The sequence below is a fragment of the Dromaius novaehollandiae genome, chromosome 1 (genome assembly GCF_036370855.1).
Source record: "Dromaius novaehollandiae isolate bDroNov1 chromosome 1, bDroNov1.hap1, whole genome shotgun sequence".
Classification (NCBI taxonomy): domain Eukaryota; kingdom Metazoa; phylum Chordata; class Aves; order Casuariiformes; family Dromaiidae; genus Dromaius; species Dromaius novaehollandiae.
Window position 1 is genome coordinate 30,855,302 of NC_088098.1, and position 17,399 is coordinate 30,872,700.

At 36.4% G+C, this 17,399-nt stretch overlaps 1 protein-coding gene across 1 annotated transcript in view; it reads left to right on the plus strand.

The window, feature by feature from the left end:
• Nucleotides 1–17,399, plus strand: part of ARID2 (AT-rich interaction domain 2) — a 111,199-nt gene that overhangs the window by 90,552 nt on the left and 3,248 nt on the right. The window contains exons 16-20 of the mRNA XM_064508195.1: nucleotides 6,742–6,890; nucleotides 11,943–12,081; nucleotides 12,181–12,266; nucleotides 16,385–16,508; nucleotides 16,595–16,686. Of these exons, the coding sequence (XP_064364265.1) occupies nucleotides 6,742–6,890; nucleotides 11,943–12,081; nucleotides 12,181–12,266; nucleotides 16,385–16,508; nucleotides 16,595–16,686 (590 nt within the window). The remainder of the gene's footprint in view (nucleotides 1–6,741; nucleotides 6,891–11,942; nucleotides 12,082–12,180; nucleotides 12,267–16,384; nucleotides 16,509–16,594; nucleotides 16,687–17,399) is intronic.

Here is a 17,399-nt window from a genome sequence, read left to right on the forward strand (position 1 = left end):
AAAAGGAGATCTAGAGGACAGAAAAAGGAGGAGAGTATTGCTTATGCAACTGTAACAGGATAAGTTGCCATGAGCAGCAGAAAGGGAAGATATTTGAACCAAAGATAAGGAAGGACAAATGGAAATTGGAAATACTGGAGAAATGAAGTAGTAAGAGTTCACCAGAGCAGATCAGGAGAGGAGGGGGAACACACAAGTGAAATGATGGAAAGCAAGAAAAGAAGTAAAGTAATTCTTCAGTGAATGTAGAAGTTAAGAGAAGGCATATTTCATAATATGATTTGGTAGTTTGAAATGGGCTGGTGCCATATGCCTGAGGAGAAGAGAAATGTTGATTTAACTGCTCTGCTAAAATAATAAAAATCATATACTTGATCTTTATGGGACAGCCCAGGTAGTGCTACCTAAATCTGATTAGACAAGTACAGATATTTTTATGTGTACAGTCTTGATTGTTTCATATTAATTGTCTTCATCAGATGTTGTAGACGTCAGCAGAGCTTATTGAAAGATAAGAATGTATAGACTGACTTTAAAGACTTTTTATATTTTTTTTTATACAAAAAATTGGGCTATGTCAAAAGAGGAACAGATGCTCACAGTGTTGGATTTTTTTTCTTATATATCCATCTGCATTTTGTCTGCCCTCTAAATGTAGCCTGAGAGGAGATGGAGCTAGCAGTTTACTTTCTCGACTTTCTTTTATTCTGTGCTCCCTGTTTATGGATTATTACTTTCCTGAGGTGTTGTGCTGGACTTGTGGGTGAAAGAGAATAAGAAATGCATAATTGCCCATCCTTTTTTTTTTTTTTCCTTTTCTTTTTCTTTCTTTCTCCTTTTCAGACTCCTCTAAAACATCTTTTGAACATAACCACATTGGCTTGTCCCAGTTGGTTTGTGTTTTGAAGGAACACTCTGATATCACACCAAGTTCCTAGAAGTGAGCAAATCAGTTTTAAATTGCCTTACCTGGCTTTTAAAGTAATCACTTCCCTGCTCATCACTGTCATTCCCTCATAAACATGCACTCCTGTTCCTCTTCAGGCCGCCCACTTCAAACATGCTTATGTGGAAATTTAGGTGGCTAAAACGGTGCAAGCTTTGCCTTAACTATTTGCTCCTGCTCCCTGTTGATTGGGAAGCTGAGAATTACCATGCACCAGAAAGCAGGTGCGTAGCCCCAGGAGGTGTAATTCATTCCTAGCTGTAGAGCGAATGAGCTTCTCAGCTGGAAGTACTGAAATACAGAATCTCCGAGCTTTTATTGCTCTTCACTTCTGAAGCACTCTGTTGCAAGACTTAAACCTCAATAATATAACAATAATAAAAGAACATTTATTTTAATGCCTGTCCATCTACCTGACCACTCCCTTGTGTTCAAATCCTGCTATATTCATTTTCAGCTTCTAAGTTACCTTTTGATACACAACTATTGTCTTGAAGAAGCTAAATACAAAATGTTCAGTAATACTGAATTCAAAATCCTATGGTATTTAAAAAAAATACATTTCTTTTTTTACTGATTGTTACTGCAGTTAAGCATGTTTACATGCAGGCAGGTACATACTCATGGTGGGAGAAGAAAAGCAGCCTAGTGCTTTGAAACTGCATAGGACTCATAATGTATGACAACAGAATCCCCGTCATATTGGGATACAGTGTTTTCCTCTTGCTGATGGCAAAGTAAGCCTTTTAAATAAAATTGGCAGGCTTAAGGCTAAAAAAGCACCTTTGTGTTATCCATTAATTTATAAAGACAGTGGAATCATTTGTTTTGGTAGCTTCTACAATTAAGTTTGTGTGTTTAAAATTATGCTTAATATTGAGCATTAAGTCTTATATTGCAATACTTCAAAATACTAAAAGGTTTTATATCATTTTTGTATAAATTTTCTTGTCTTACTTTGTACGCTTAGATTTATAATACTTTAAAGACCATCAAAGGATTTCCTTCCAAATGAATTGGGTGAGTGACCAAACAGCTGCCCCTAAAGTCAGCACCAGCGATGTAGTTCAAGGAAAATGCTTTGAGTAGCACAGCCAGCATTGTTAGCCTTAGCTACCCAGCACATTTATCTCCATTGCAATGCATTCTGGTTTTCACAGGCCCGGGGAACAAGGTGGAAAAATATTTTTTTTAAAGCACATTCTCTGTTTTGATAGCATAAGCTCTTGGTGTGCTGAGGCTAATATCTTGTTCCTGTCTTTTATATGGTCAGTTCCAAAGTGACGTTTTTATCCTGAAGACGAGGAATGACTATGCTTGGAGAAATGCCTGAGAATGCTATGACTGGAAAAAAATAGCTTAATATTTTTCTCCATTTTTTCCACTTTGTATCCCAAAGAATTCTTTATGCGTATAGTCACCGCTTGCTATTGTATACAGGAGTTGTACTGTATTATAGTATAGGAGTCTCAGTAGCTGGATAATGAAAAAAGCTACTTCTGGAATGCAATTGTGCCTGAGCCAGAACCTGCTGTGATGGGCAGTGCATTGGAGGGATATGGACAGCTCTTCCCAGGGGCAGCCCCATTTGGCTGGGCTTATTAGCTATGGTTCGACATTTGCCATGTCTCCATACTGAACCTTGCCTTCAGCTCTGATACCTTGTACGCTCCTAGTGGTAGCAGCATGGTGCTAGAGGAGTTGATCTAGGTCCTGGGATGTCAAGTCATGCCGAGCGTAGCATAGTCTCCATGTAAGGACAAAATTGACCTGGAAAGCAGTACAGCCGTGTTTTGTGCTGCACCGTACCTGAGCTAATGCAGGCCGGAGCTGGGGCTGTGTTTGAGGTGTCCTTAATTTGTAGGTCGGGTAAATAGCCCACAGACAATGAAACAGTGACTGCAGTTGTTTATTCTGCTTTCTTCTGTATATGGTCAGTCAGGTTTTATCTCTGTGAGATAAACTACTGATATCCAGCAACCCACATAGCTCAGCCAGGTTTGCAAAGAGAACAATGAAATTGTGTAAATCCTGACTGTCATCATCAAAATTTGAGATTTTGCATCTATGCACCTGTACTGTGTGCTAATTCTGGATAGAGACAAGCCTTGAATCAAGGTCTTGCTGTAAAAACCCTAGCAACCAGTGACAGGGAAATAGGAAACCTCCCATAAAATGTAGGAATTGAGAAATCATCAAATTCAGGGCATGCTGTTTTAGGAGTTGTCATAAGAAACTGGAATTAAGGCAAAGAATCAAGTTGTTAGAAAGTGGTGTTTCTGTGCTTATTCTAAAAAAGTTGCTCCCGGATGCCTTGCAGCCCGTTATCTTTCATGCCAAAGTCCTTTCTTTGTGCAGTATATTAGTTTGAGCTGCTGTCACATGATTTGCTGTGTTCTGGGGCACCCAGAGATGCCTGTCAAAACTCAGGCTTCCTGAAGGTCAGTTCATGTGGAACTAGTTGTCATTGTAGTGCAGATTAGCTTAGATCTTTTGAGAAAGGAAATCACTAAATATAAATAAAGTTTTGCTATAATCGTATTGTAGATTTAGCTACTCTGGTCTGTTAATCTTGAACTTCTCAAAACACAAAAAAGTTATTTTATATTCTCACTGTATAAGGATTTACAAGTCTTTAAGATGTCACTCAGTTTATGAAAGGGATTTTATGACCTGGTTACATATTATGGAAAAAAAATAGGGTGTAAGAGGTACCTTTCAGTCCTGCAAATCAGATCTCACTGCGACCCAGAAGTGCTATAGAGAGATCTAATCAGAATATGAAAAAATGCTATAAACTCTTTCAAGCGTACCAGAGTATTTGGCATTTGATTTCTTAGGGAATCTAGAATTATTAAGTGCTTTTCCTAGAGAAGGCAATTGTGCGAAAATCTTGATGACATGGGGAAACTGGGAGGTTTTTTGGGGGGAGGAGGGGAAACTGGGAGAAAGAATTTACTAGGGAAGCAAAATGTCTATCATAGTTTTGTATGTTAAAAAAGTAAAGAAATTTGCGTAATCATTTTTTAGCAGTAGTATAAATTAGGTAGTACATAACAAGTATTCCTAGGGATGTTTTTAGAATATAAAGTTTTATTTATATGTGAAAGATGAAGACTGTACCTAATGTTAAAGATTTCCAGTGTGTCTTGCATGACATAAATCAATAAATGAGAAGCAGTGCAGGAAAAAGAGGTTGAAAACAGAAATCATTCTTATTCCTGATCTAGTAAACAGAAAAAAGAAAGTGTTGAGATCTAGTGTTAGAACACAGAAGTTAGGTTTCTAAAATAAAACCTTGGGAAACAAATTGACAAATGAAGGGATGTCATGTTTATAATGTAATCGGCACAGTACTATGGATAAACAATAAATTTTACTTAAAAATACATAGACATTATAGCTGCCTAATGCTACAAGTTTGAGTGAAACTATTCTACTTTGTAGTACAGCAATAATAATAGAATTCTAAACACCTGGAATTATTTTATATGTTTCAGTTTACTAGCTTTTTTTTTTCTTGCCAGAACTTGGGGCAGACAGGGATCGGAAGGGGAAAACAATTTAACTGTTCTGAAAACTGGTTTCTTTTCCTTGCTCTTTCATTTTCAGTATTTAACACTTCGGATTTTGTATCTCAGTTCTCCTTGCTTAAAATAATATTAATAATGTTAATACTGTCTCATTAAAAGATTTAAAGTTTAAAACCTTTAATGCCACTAGTGGAGCATGCCAGAAAAACCCTTGGGAAAATTCATAATTCTGGATATTAATTGCAGGGTTTGGTTAGCAATGAGTAAATAATAGATGAACCACACATTGAATGGTGAGAATGAAGCCAAGTGCTGGCTTTGTTCAGTAAGCACTCACTTTCTGGTGCATTAAATAAGGCAGAAGTTCTGTAGGGAGAAAAAGTCGCATAAAGACCATCAAAATGTATTCTTACAAGGATGCTAAATGAAGGTTGCAAAACGAGCTGTGTTGCTGACACTCACTGATTTTACTTTCGGCTTCATGTAAAAAATGCTTTATTACAGAAATGTTGATCCTGAAAGGTCCCCTTGTGTTTACTTATATTAGAAGATGCATTGTGAAGATTCATTTGCCAATCTGTAAAATAGCACTGAGGTGAAAATCATTTTCAGAGTTTCAGAACTGTTTGTATTTTTGACTGATGGACTAAACACTTTCTTAAAACTTTTCACAGACCCACACAGATCACAGGCATCACCTGCTCATTATGCTGTCTTCTAGGGTTTTGCTGAGTTCCCCTTATTTTTATCAGGAGTTATGCTTGGGCATGGGGGGGTGTTATAGTTATGCTTTGGTTATAGTTACGTGTTTTTTGCTGTCCTTTTTGTCATTTTATTAGTGTTGTACAATCTGGGATAGTTATATTCAAAAATACAGTATTTTTATTGTCATCAACCTTCCAGATGGCTGGCTGACTAGAGCATTCGAGGAAAAAAGTAAGAGAAGCAGTATTCTAACATGTGCATTGGTCCAAGATGGGAAATCCATCATTCAGTCTCTGTTCTTCAGAAAATAATAAGGGCATGTTTTGTCTTTGTTTTTAACTTTCCAGGTCACTTCTGAGAATTTTTATTCACTGTTAAAAATAAGTTTCTTGAATTGTTGAAAAGGGACAGGGGAAACATCTGTTTTCTCTCTGAAATGTTTATACTTCACTGTATACGTTATATGACCTATTTAAAAGCTCTGGGCTTTTGGAGTTTTCTATAAAAGTATGTGTTCTAGCTGGTTGTAGAAGAGCTTAAGGAATTACATTGTTTGCAAAGTTTTAAAGAGAAAGCTGTAAGTCATAGTTTGAGCCTGATGGTCTTTGAAAATGTTTCTTTAACACTGTTCTTCTAAACTTGTTCTTGCAAACTCTGTCACACAGTGTGTGTACTAATGAGACCGTTTAAGAATTCCACAACTGTAGCATATAAAACCATTTCATCGTTTATCAGTGTTCATTTCACTTCTTTTAGCAATATTTTCTTCTACAGTTAAATAGGAAAGCAGACTACTCCCTACGCTGATGATAATACAAACCTTTGTGTTTGCATAGATTTTTTTTCTTTAAAGAACAAATAAAGCCATTGCAAAATGTTTCTAACCTTTGCTCCACTAGTGCCCTTGAGAAATTCCTTTGTTATAATTTCTCTATATGAGGAAAACTGTCGGGAGCACTTTAAAGAGTCTCTCTTTGGTGTTTTCACAGGTGACTAGTAGCTTTGAAACTTTCAGTGTTATTTAGTTTATGTCAACTGGCATGTAAAAAGTGTGTTCAAAATACATAGCAACATAAATGTCCTGCTCACAGAAATTGTTATTCAGTCCTGGATTTAGAACAGTGGTTTGAGTGTGTAGTTTTTTTTCAGGGTTACAACTAATGGTGATACAGGTAATATAAATGAAAAGTTACTTTACTGCGTAACAGTGTTAATCAACTAGTCTCCTCATTTCCAAGGTGATATTTTTTTTTGCTTCTAATGAACACGCTTGAGTTTTATCCAGTTTCCATGATGCCGTATTCATAATTCTGCATTTGAATTTGGACATAAGATTCAGTTGTTTGAATACTAGAAACTTCTGTGTAAATATTACAGAGGGTGTATCTGTTTCTGATTTTGCTGTTATGTATATTAACAATTAGTCTGAGTTCAAAGTGTTAAAATACAAAAATCTGTGGTTGATTAAAGTATGGAATAAAAGGTTTTTGTACAGACAGTAAACAGTATGTCTTATAGTATGCCCTGTTTAAAACCGTGTTTTAAACTTTTCTACAGAGCACACCTGCAACGTCGATACCAACAGTGCAAGTACAGGGCCAGCAGATCAGTTTGCAGCCGCCTTCATACACTGCAGCAAGTCAGCATGCAGAGCAAATGAAAAAACCTGGACAGAACTTCATGTGTCTGTGGCAGTCTTGTAAAAAGTAAATGGCTCCTTTATTTAACTACCGTTTACTAATAGATAGCAGATGCTTTTTATATAGAAAGTGATGGTGCAAGTTCTAGCCATTCTGTTTCCCTAAGGTACCTTATGCTTTGTCAGTGGGGAAAAGGTTGAGGAAGCTGAAGCTGATGTGGGGGGGAAAGCAAGATATATAACTGCTCTTAATTACCTTCCAGAGCATAAAATGCATATTTCTTGGCTTTCTTTTAATATATTGATTCTCCAGTAATAAATACTTTCATGTAGTTAAGGAAAAATATTTAATTTTCCGTAACTCTGAAGCTGGTTCTTTGTATTGCAAATATAGAAATACTTACTGTAATCTGGTTGCAAATCAAGTCTTGAAAATCATTTTCTTTGTTTCTGGTTTTTAATGTCTGGCATTTCCAGTTTTACAAGAGCAGGGTGTGCACTTCAATGTCCTGGTCAAAGTCTTATTTAGAATGTGACTAATTTTAGTAATTATATTACCATTTATATGCCGTAGGATTCCATTGTCATGAAAGGAAATAAATGCTTGAAACAAGGAACTTAGTCTTTATCCTAGGCAACAAAAGATTTGTTTTGTTTTGTTTTGTTTTGTTGTTCTTTTTAAAAAAAAAAAAAAAAAGGAGGGGGGGAGTGATGAACTAAAGAGACTTTTTCTGATGTATACTTGTAAAAAATTGTGATATCCCGGGTTGTCGATATGTATACATTGACACTGATTTTTAAAATACCATGGGTTTGTGAATGGGCTTAGTTTTCAGTGCAGGGTAGAGACTGATGAAACAAAGATAGTTATCAAATAGCCACTGTGGAAAAAAATGAGAGAAATTATATAAAGCATAAGATGGTCATGAAAAAGGGTGAGGCACCTCATTATAGCTGTAGGAGAAGACAAAGGGAGCATCAAGACAAGCTGATCTGGCAGAAAGCTGGTGCATAGGCGTTCAGAAAGTAGAGATGGAATGATAGAAAAATTAAAATCTTTGGAACTTATGGTGAAAAGGAGGTAATTGAATAGAACTTGAAGGAATACTGAAAGCTAGTTAATCTGTGTACCCTTAAAATTGCAGATTCTTTCTTTTATTCTCTCTTACAAACATAATTCAAAGATCATTGAATCAGTGGCAAGACATACTGATTTTAGATGAGATTCCAACTGATACTGTAAAGCTCTGGCGTTTTTTAAATGTTTGTCATATTTTCCCCTTAAAAGTGATTTTGTTTCTTTGGTAGGTGATGTTTCTCTGTGTTAGAAATACATACAAGGCCACTGAGCTCCTTTACTTCTAGTAGATGCAACTCTAGAGCCATACTCTCCTGGCTACATGATAGCTGCATAAACACTTGTGCTGATATACCACTGTGGTGGAAATGAGAAGCTAGGACAAACGGTATAAACTGGCAAGGCTACTGTAACAATCTTAAAGTTTGGTGAAGTGTACTTTAGAAGCCTAGGTTAGTCACCAAGTTTCTTTTATGCCTCAAGTTATGTGGGATGTGTTGTGTAGAAATGAGGTGAGTGCTAATCATGGAACAGGCTAATGTTGTCCACATGTGAACTAAAATGTGAGTACCTGCAGAGAAATCTTAAAGGGGGAGGGAAGACGATACAATTATGATTACCTTGTGGTATCAGTGCAAGTCTGTCTTAATTTATTTGTTCCAACAGGTTTTCCTGATACTGAAGTTGAGCGCTGCAGGGCCCATATTTCACAAGTTAATTTTGTTGTTTTGTTTCAAAGATGGCATATTAATTTTGTTGCTTTAATTTCTCCTGTTGTTACCTGCTATACAGATTTTCATTCATAGTTAAGTTTCATTATTTTTAAAAGCCTTCAGAGATTTTGGATTGATGCTTTATAGTCCTTTTGACACACAGCTCTTTTTAAAACCAAAACCAGTGTATGAACAATATTTGTTTCAGTATCTTAGCACCTCTACCCACAGCCTGAAAGCAATTTAGATAAATATTACTCTAGCATTCTCTGTGGTGAGGACAGAACCAAAGTGTTAATTTAGCATCTCCATTTTATAAATTTTTTTGATTCATGTGCCTTCAACAACTTGATAAAAATAGGAGCGTCAAACCTCCTATAGACTTCGTGCTTCTAATAGACGTAAAAACCCCTCATCTACTGTTGAGATGTGTAATGAAGGCGTTTATAATCTTAGCTGTTTTTACTGAATTGTTTTTGCAGGACAAAAGTATATTCTTGTGACTGGGTCATTAGCCTACTTTTTGAACTTTACGTCCAGTAGTTGGTTTCATTAATGTTTGGTTAGCAATTTTTTCTCTAGCTATTCAGCAGGCAGGTTCATCAGAGGAGGATGATAGAACAGTGCAGTGTTTCTTTGTGGCGTTTGCTGGCATTTAATTAACCAGAAAGATATAACAGGAGGTGAATTCTGGTACAGTTATTTGCACCAGTATCTTTGAGCATGTTTAGTTTAATTCGCACAAAACATTAGCATTAATTTTCCTTCCAGGATGTATCGCAGGAGGCTGTGAAGACCTCCAGTAACATTTTAGTGACAATCAGAATAAATGTTGTATGTTCTTTTCTTGCTCACTAACTTGGCTGCAGTGGTCAGAATACCAAAGGATTTTTTTCAGAATTTAATTTACAAATGTTATACCAAGATGTTACATATTACACTATTAACGCTTATATTTTATATAAACATGTTCATTACGGTAGTGTCTGAAGGCCACCAGATCAGGTCCAGCTATGCAAATACTCGTAATGACTGGCCTCTTCCAAATGAGTTCTGCTTTAGTATCTTCAGTAGAAGTAAAACTCTCAAAGCTGTCAGCCATCAACAGTACTTTCTTGCATTAAGAATGTAGCAGAAAGTAGGTGTCTCCCTTTGAAGTTTGGCTGTCTGCAAGGGGCCACTAATTGTATTCAGGTTAGTTTAAAAGCTATTTTGTTTCACAGGTAGGCAGGAGATGTCTGCTCTTGAATTGCTTTGTATTTAAAAAAGTAAATTGGAAATGCTGTGGAATGTGCGCTGCCTGACAAGTCAGCTGTTACTTTAATGTTCTGCTCAGCAGCTGAACAGAACAGTGTAGAGATTAAGTGGGAGACAGAGTTGAGACAAAACTCAGCTGACCATGGTCTCAGTACTTCAGACCTTTTTTTATTACATTGCTTTGAGTCTTATGGATAAATAGTTATTTCTTTTCTGAATAAATTTAAAGTTCTGCAGACTAATATTGTAAATTCTGATTATTCAAGTATAGCAGTGAGTGTATTATACCATGAATGACTTAACATGATTGAAGTATTTTTAAGAAAAATAAAGCATGTTGAATAAAATATTTCAAACTACGTTTTGGGTTTCACTTATACCATGAAATTTGTTTAATCCACATCAGGGATATTCATGAATAGGTGTGTGCCAGATTTAAGTTTACATACTAACTTTTCCCTTTATTGTGGGAAGACTTTTTTCCATCCTCTGAAGCATCAACTTTCACTGTTGAGCAAATGTAGATCTAAAGCATTGCATTTTCACTTCCTGCTATGGGCTAACTGGACCAAGAACAAGAGGCAGGTATTTCTTCTCCCTCCTCCCTTCAGGAAGTGCTGACTGATATGGAAAAGATTAATGGAGTATTTATTGCCTCTAAGGAAAATAACTGCCATATTACAAGCAGTTATTGCAATACTATTCAGCTTTTAACTAAGACATTGCAATAGGATTCAGTTTATAACTGAGATTTGTCTCTGGATAAAATTAACTCTGACACCTCTGTGGGGTTCAGGTAATAGTATCTGTTCAGTTAGACCTACATATTGACTGCAAGTATGTTTGTATAATGAACAGTATTGAAATGAGTATTCAGACATGGATGGAGGTGACGGGATTAAAGCACCTTCTACTCTGCTTTCCATATGCTAAGAGTTCTGACTTGAACCTGTCCATAAACAACCATGGGTTTAAGATGTTGCTTCCTCCTTGGCTGCTTACCGTAAGTCTTTAGTTGGAGGTTATTTCCCTCTTGGCACTATTCAGCCCGGTCAGTTCAGCCAAACATCTTAATGCAAATATTTTTCTTGTTAATTGAAACTGAAATACTGGCAAGTGAAGTGGAGTGACTGAGGTGGGTGCATGTGTTCCCTCTTCAGTCAGACTGCTAGAGCAGCAGTCTCCCACAAGCGTATGGAGACACCTTGTGATAATGACTTCCCAGATGGCAGCAGCTAGGTTACTAGACCTCTTCTGGCCAAGCCTTAAGTGTGCTGACAAACTGGGTTAGCACCTTGCAATTCACTTCAATGCAGCTGAGTCTTGTTTTTGTTTCTTTTGGCTGTTTTTTCTCTCTTGAAGTAAAGAAAGTAATTTGTAACACTTGATACATATTTTAAGGTATGTTTAGGCTAAAAAGTCTTCTAAAGCATTATCTACTATTTTCATGTAATGGATTTTAAAATCAGGGGGTCCCCATTACCATCTGATAAGAATTAAAAAGCACATCTTTTGTCTGCATGGCAATTTAAAAGTAGAGTTTTAAGAACTGTTGACTTAACAATTTTCTGTGGGTGGCATTCACAGTGAATTATAATTTTTCTACCACTTTAAAATGGAAGAAAACTCTCCACAGGGTGAACTCACTGTAAGATATGTCATACCTGTGCTTTCACCAAGTAGAATATGGAGAAAATGCACAGAAAATTTATGAAATACAGTATTTTTAGCTTTTGATAGTTTAGTACTGTAATTTGCTTGGATTGAAGAGAACTTGTCTGTTGGAATTAACATACATTATTCTTTTAGTAAAGCTTACATAAAAAATTAGATCTATAGTATTTAAATGGTGTTTAGCAAAATCATATTGACATTTATTGGTAGCTAACTGGTAACATATATACATGTTCTTCCTTCTAAATTTTTATGCCTTTTCATCAATGCATGTTTCTTTTTAGAAAGTAAATTTTAGCTTGTATTGGCTTGTATTTGTGATATTTGTGCTTTACCACTAACTGGAAAAAAAAAAAAAAGTTACAAGCTTTCTTCCCCTCTTCTGTTTTACTTGTAGGTGGTTTCAAACACCATCACAAGTTTTCTATCATGCAGCAACTGAACATGGAGGAAAAGATGTCTATCCAGGGCAGTGCTTATGGGAAGGATGTGAACCTTTCCAGCGGCAGAGGTTTTCATTCATTACCCATTTACAGGTGCAGATTTTATTTCATGTTTTATTTCAGAAAATAGTGGGAATTTCATGGTAGATTTTCACACACATTTCTCACTGTTTTCCTTTTTTCTCCAACCAGGATAAGCACTGTTCCAGAGACGCTTTGCTTGCAGGCTTAAAGCAAGATGAACATGGGCAAGCAGGAAATCAGAAACCTTCCAATAAGTAAGACACCTGAGCCTCATTAGCAATGGGAGGGTGAGGGAGGGAACAGAGATCACTGGAAGAACTTCGTGTATTTATAACTTGGCTTATCAGGTGTAATTCTACACAGAGCGTAGCAGTCAAATTTGTTGTCATTTACAGTCATGCAGAGTGGGCAAGAGAAGAATCACATTGTGATGTGGGAGATATGGTTGAAATTATGAAAAGGACAGGTAGTTCTTCAAGGTATATTGGTCAGTACTCTGTGACAAACATTGTTCTCTGCATATTCTCCTGACTTTCCCAGACAGACAGCACTTTAACTTCTATTGCAACAGATAAGTGCTGGTAATAAATTGAAAGTTATTTGGTGTTTACAGTGCAGTTGTTTTAGTGCTCTTAAACTACAGCTGAGTTGGATTGTCTTGTAACTTGCTGTGTTCCTTCCAGATTTGTACTCTAAATTTGGGTTGATTTGATCCAGGGATTCTTGTAATAAATGTCCCTTTAAACAAGCAGACAAGATAAATACAGAGCCTTCTGAGTTTTTTTAATTTTGTGCTGTTACCTGGAATCAGACTTGGCTCTCCTCTTTCCCAAAATGATTCCAACCATCTGGGATTAATATTGGCCAGTGCAACCCTATTGCTTCAGGTTTGTGGGGATGGTGGAGTTATATTGGAGTTATTCAAGGTTCAGTTACTTGTGTGAGTGTACTAAGACTAGGGCTTTGTTAGTAGCTAAGTGGAATGTCTTTATTGCAAGTCAAAGATATGATTACATGGTCCGAGGCAGATTTTGCAGCCTGTTCCATGGCTAGTTCAATTGCTGCAAAGCAGCTGGAGGCAGTAGAGAAAGACCGTTGAGTGTGAAAGCTGAGAAATTTAGTTATTTTTATTTAAAAAATAGAAAGACACCCAAATCTTCTTAACGCTGATGTGTGGTGCCTTGTTTCTTTACACTGAGCAGCATTCAGACCTCTGAAAACCACAGAATGAAGAATGATGGTAATGTAGTTTTAAACACCTGATAAGTGGGAAGCAAAAGGCTTATGTAAATCTACTGCCATGATATGATCTTAACTCTTCCCTTTTAGAAATGCTCCATCACACAGATAACATATCCAATAGCTCTGTATCCTTGCAAGATTCTTTAGGGTTGACACACGTAGGCATAATACAAAAAAAAAATACTTCCATACATCCTCTGTTCTAAGGCAGAATTCCCTAATTAGGTCAGATTCAGAAAGCAGAAATTTATGCATACCCAGTTCTCACTTAAATATTGAGACTGCAGTACTACAAGATCCTAAGGATATGATTTCAGAAGATGAGTTGAAATAAGAGCTTCCTACTGCTCAAAGAAAGAGGTTCTGCTCTCCCTGCCATGTTTTTCCTTCTCATAGCTATGCATTCTTGTCCATGTTTACAGAGAATTGGCTTTAGCTTTTGTCTGATTGTATTGTAAACCAACTCTGTTTAAAAATAAATAAATAAATAATCAAGGGAAAAGTGGGTTTGCCAGATCGATGAGTTGAATGGACTTATCTTGAAGTCAATTGAATGCCCATGTGAAGGAGACTGGAAAGAAAGGAAGAAGACCTTTCTGTATCTGCACCCTTGAGCAGTTAATGCTGCTCAGCTGTGTCATGAAACCATACTTTTCAGGATTTGTTGCCCATTTCCTTCACTCTCTTCCCTCACATTTCTATCACCCCTCTTTCCTCAAAAAGAAGTCAACAAACAGGAAAGCACATACTTGGATTACATATAATGCAGATCATCTTACAGTGCTGCCCTCGAGTTATTTTAGCACAGCTGAAGAGGGCATCAAACTGCATGATGGAAACGGGGCTTTACGAGATAATTTGCTTTCCAGGACCAGCGATTTGTGAAACAAAACCCTAAGCTTGCTCCACCAGGCCATCTCAAGTTGGCTACATTGTCAACTCTTTACCACACCTTGAAGCTGGCTTGTAAGGTGTTGCCTTAATTTAGTTAGCCCCAGAAGTTCATCACATGCATCAGCATGCTGCTGATGCTCCATATGATTAAACTCTCATATGGAGCTGAAATAACTTAGAGAATTATTTCTCTGCTTTTAAGGTTTTATGACATTAACTCTTCCTCTTCTGGTTTTCAGAGATGGCTGAATAAACACTCTGGAAGGTCAGGTAGCACTAGCAATTAACTTCATTGGCTGCAGCTTTGTGTGGTTCACATAGTGGATTTTTTTTTTTTTTCCTCTTCTCCTTGTTGCCACTGAAGCAAAGGTGGTATTGTGAGCTATCAAAAACATATTTCAGGTAGCAAGGAGTGGGGCAGGAGATACCATTTGTCTGGTAATAAAAGTTAGGGTTTGACATTAAATCGATAATATTATTAAAGAAATTTAAGAACTCTAGAAGTTACTTGAGATGCATGCTTGCAGAGGCATAAGTCAGTTCAGTTCAGATTCAGATCTTAGTAAACTTTTTATCTGACTCTTCCGCCATGACTCTTCTGAAGGTTTCCCACCAAAGCTTCTCTCTGTGGAAACAACTTTTTTTTTCCCCCAAAAATCATAAGGAGAAGACAGCTTTTTTATGTATATATTCCCCAAATTTGTCACAGTTGTCCCTTTCTCAATATCTCTAGAATCAAGTTAATAGTATTTAAACTTTTTAAGTCATATTATGTTAGGTGTCTAAGAGGTGCATTCAGAACAGCCTCCATAGATGAATCTTTATCTTCAATATGAAGAAAACAAAAATGTTCCAATAACTAGAATGGAAAATGAATAATTACTTTACTCTGATCCCCAGTCTCCTATTAAAAAAATACGTTATTGCCCAACAAGCAGTTTCTTAACTCAACTCCTGTGCCTCTCTCTTGCCTTGATAAAGATTTTCCGAAATCTATTTTCTCTTCAGGAGAGGATGACATTGTGATTATGATTGAAGATTTTAGGGAGGAGGTCTGTCTCTTGCAAGTTCATTTCCTGTTTTGTATCACATGAACCCTTTTGCTTATTTGTAACCAGGATTTCTTCTTGTTAGAATTTAAATTATGAAGAAGTCTTTCTGAATACAGACTTCAAGTTTTAAGCTTAGAATATCCACTTATCCTGAAAGATGCCTAAATAACTTTGTTACAAACTAACTTTGAATTTAAAAAATAGAACATTTATGCCAACTTGGTGCTACCTTTGCAAGTAAGCAGTACTGTATATTTCTAATACACTGAAATGTTCTAACCAGGTTCTAATAGAGTATTAAAGGATTTCATAATAATATTATTAAATATACTGAAGCTCAGTTTTCACCATTGATACAACAATATTTTCCTTTGAGATGACATTATGACACTTAACAAAAAAATGACTTTTTAAGGAAGATTGCATATTTACACATTCTAAACTCTAATTGCATGAGAAATTCTAGTTTTACATGAAATAAAGTTTTGACTTCAGTGTTAATACTGAAAATAAAGGGTTTGCTTCTGCTATGTTTGTTATCTGTAGCAGCTTTCTAAAATACCTTGCTTAATTTATTAATCTCATATTGAAAGCTGCAGTAACAGGTAATTGGTTTTACAAATGTTTGATCTGATTTAACAATTAGAAGTTTTATGTCCTAGATCATAACTTAAATCATGTTACTTTAAAGTGCTCCACACTAACCAAAAATAATGTGTATTTTATATTGTCCTAATGTATAATGGTCCCAGTGAGCTGTGCCAGGTTTTAAACAGCCATATTTTAAGGACATTCTCTGGCCAAATCTCAGATGACATTTACTTAGCCACTATCACTGTTCCTATTAAACCCTGACTGATGAAACATTCCTTTAAATAGGTACTGTTCAGGAACAGTGGCTATGTCATTAGTACAAGATGTTACTTTTCCATCACAAATGCCATGGGTAATGAGCAGTACTTCCTGAAGAGAAGTGCTTTTTCCTGTGAAATAAATCCCATGACTCTTCTGAAGACTTCCCACCAAGGCTTTTCTCTGTGGCAACAAAAGACACATCAGCACCAAGTACTAAGGACTCTGTATTAGAATAGGTTAAAAACTTGGCAAAATAATTTTTCAGAGGTATTAATCTACTAGAAAGTGGTGCAAAGCTTATATTTAATAATTCTCTCTTGGTAATATAGGCAGCCACCTGCAGGGGGTACTGCCTCTACTCCCAGAGCACAGAAGGCCATTGTGAATCATCCGAGCGCTGCCCTCATGGCATTAAGGAGGGGATCAAGAAACCTTGTCTTCAGAGATTTCACAGTAAGTAATGCTTGGCTTGACTATTAGATACCAATTGTTGCCTTCTATTTTGGGGGTTTTAATTTTTTCCCTTTTTTTTTTTTTAGGATGAAAAAGAGGGACCAATAACTAAACACATCCGATTAACAGCTGCCTTAATATTAAAAAATATTGGTAAATACTCAGAATGTGGTCGCAGGTAAGCATCATATGATTCTTCTAATCCTACGGGCAGTGCTGTTTCTGTCCTTTTGAGTACCACACCATAGGTGGGTTTTACATATGATCCTTTAAAAAACAATATGTATATTGAAAGTACAGTTTCTTTATGAGGTCTGCATTGTTTAGTTCCCCATGCAAGCACTCTACATCATCTTATCTGAGATAGTATTTGTGAAACGTGTCTGGTAAGCGTGACAGATTAAGCTTTTGGAGAGAAACCAGAGAAGCTTTTCCTCCTGAAGGAGGTACTATATGACTCTGAAAATTAATTCTCCTGTAAGAAATCTCCCATTGGCAGTACCCTTTTATCTCAACCTGAGAAAGAGGTGAATTATCTTAAGTTTGTGGAATGAGACACAGTCACATTCTGTACCCACTGCCTCTCTGTTACTTTCCCCTCCAAATTTGGGTTAATTTGAATGAATGGCCCCATCAGGTTTCCTCTACTTGCAGAAAGTCCATCAGTAAATAAATACAATACTGATTTACGGACTAAGTAAGAAATGTTCTTTACAGTATGGAAGGAAAAGTAGTTACTTCCCATGCCAGTGATCACAATGCACGGCACTTTTGTTTTTGTAACAATTTACAGGCTGAATATTTTCTCAGTTTTGGTTTGCTTTGTTTCACAGCTTCATAATAATGGAAGTAATTATTTCTAATAAGTAGTTGTTAACTATGTCTAAAGTC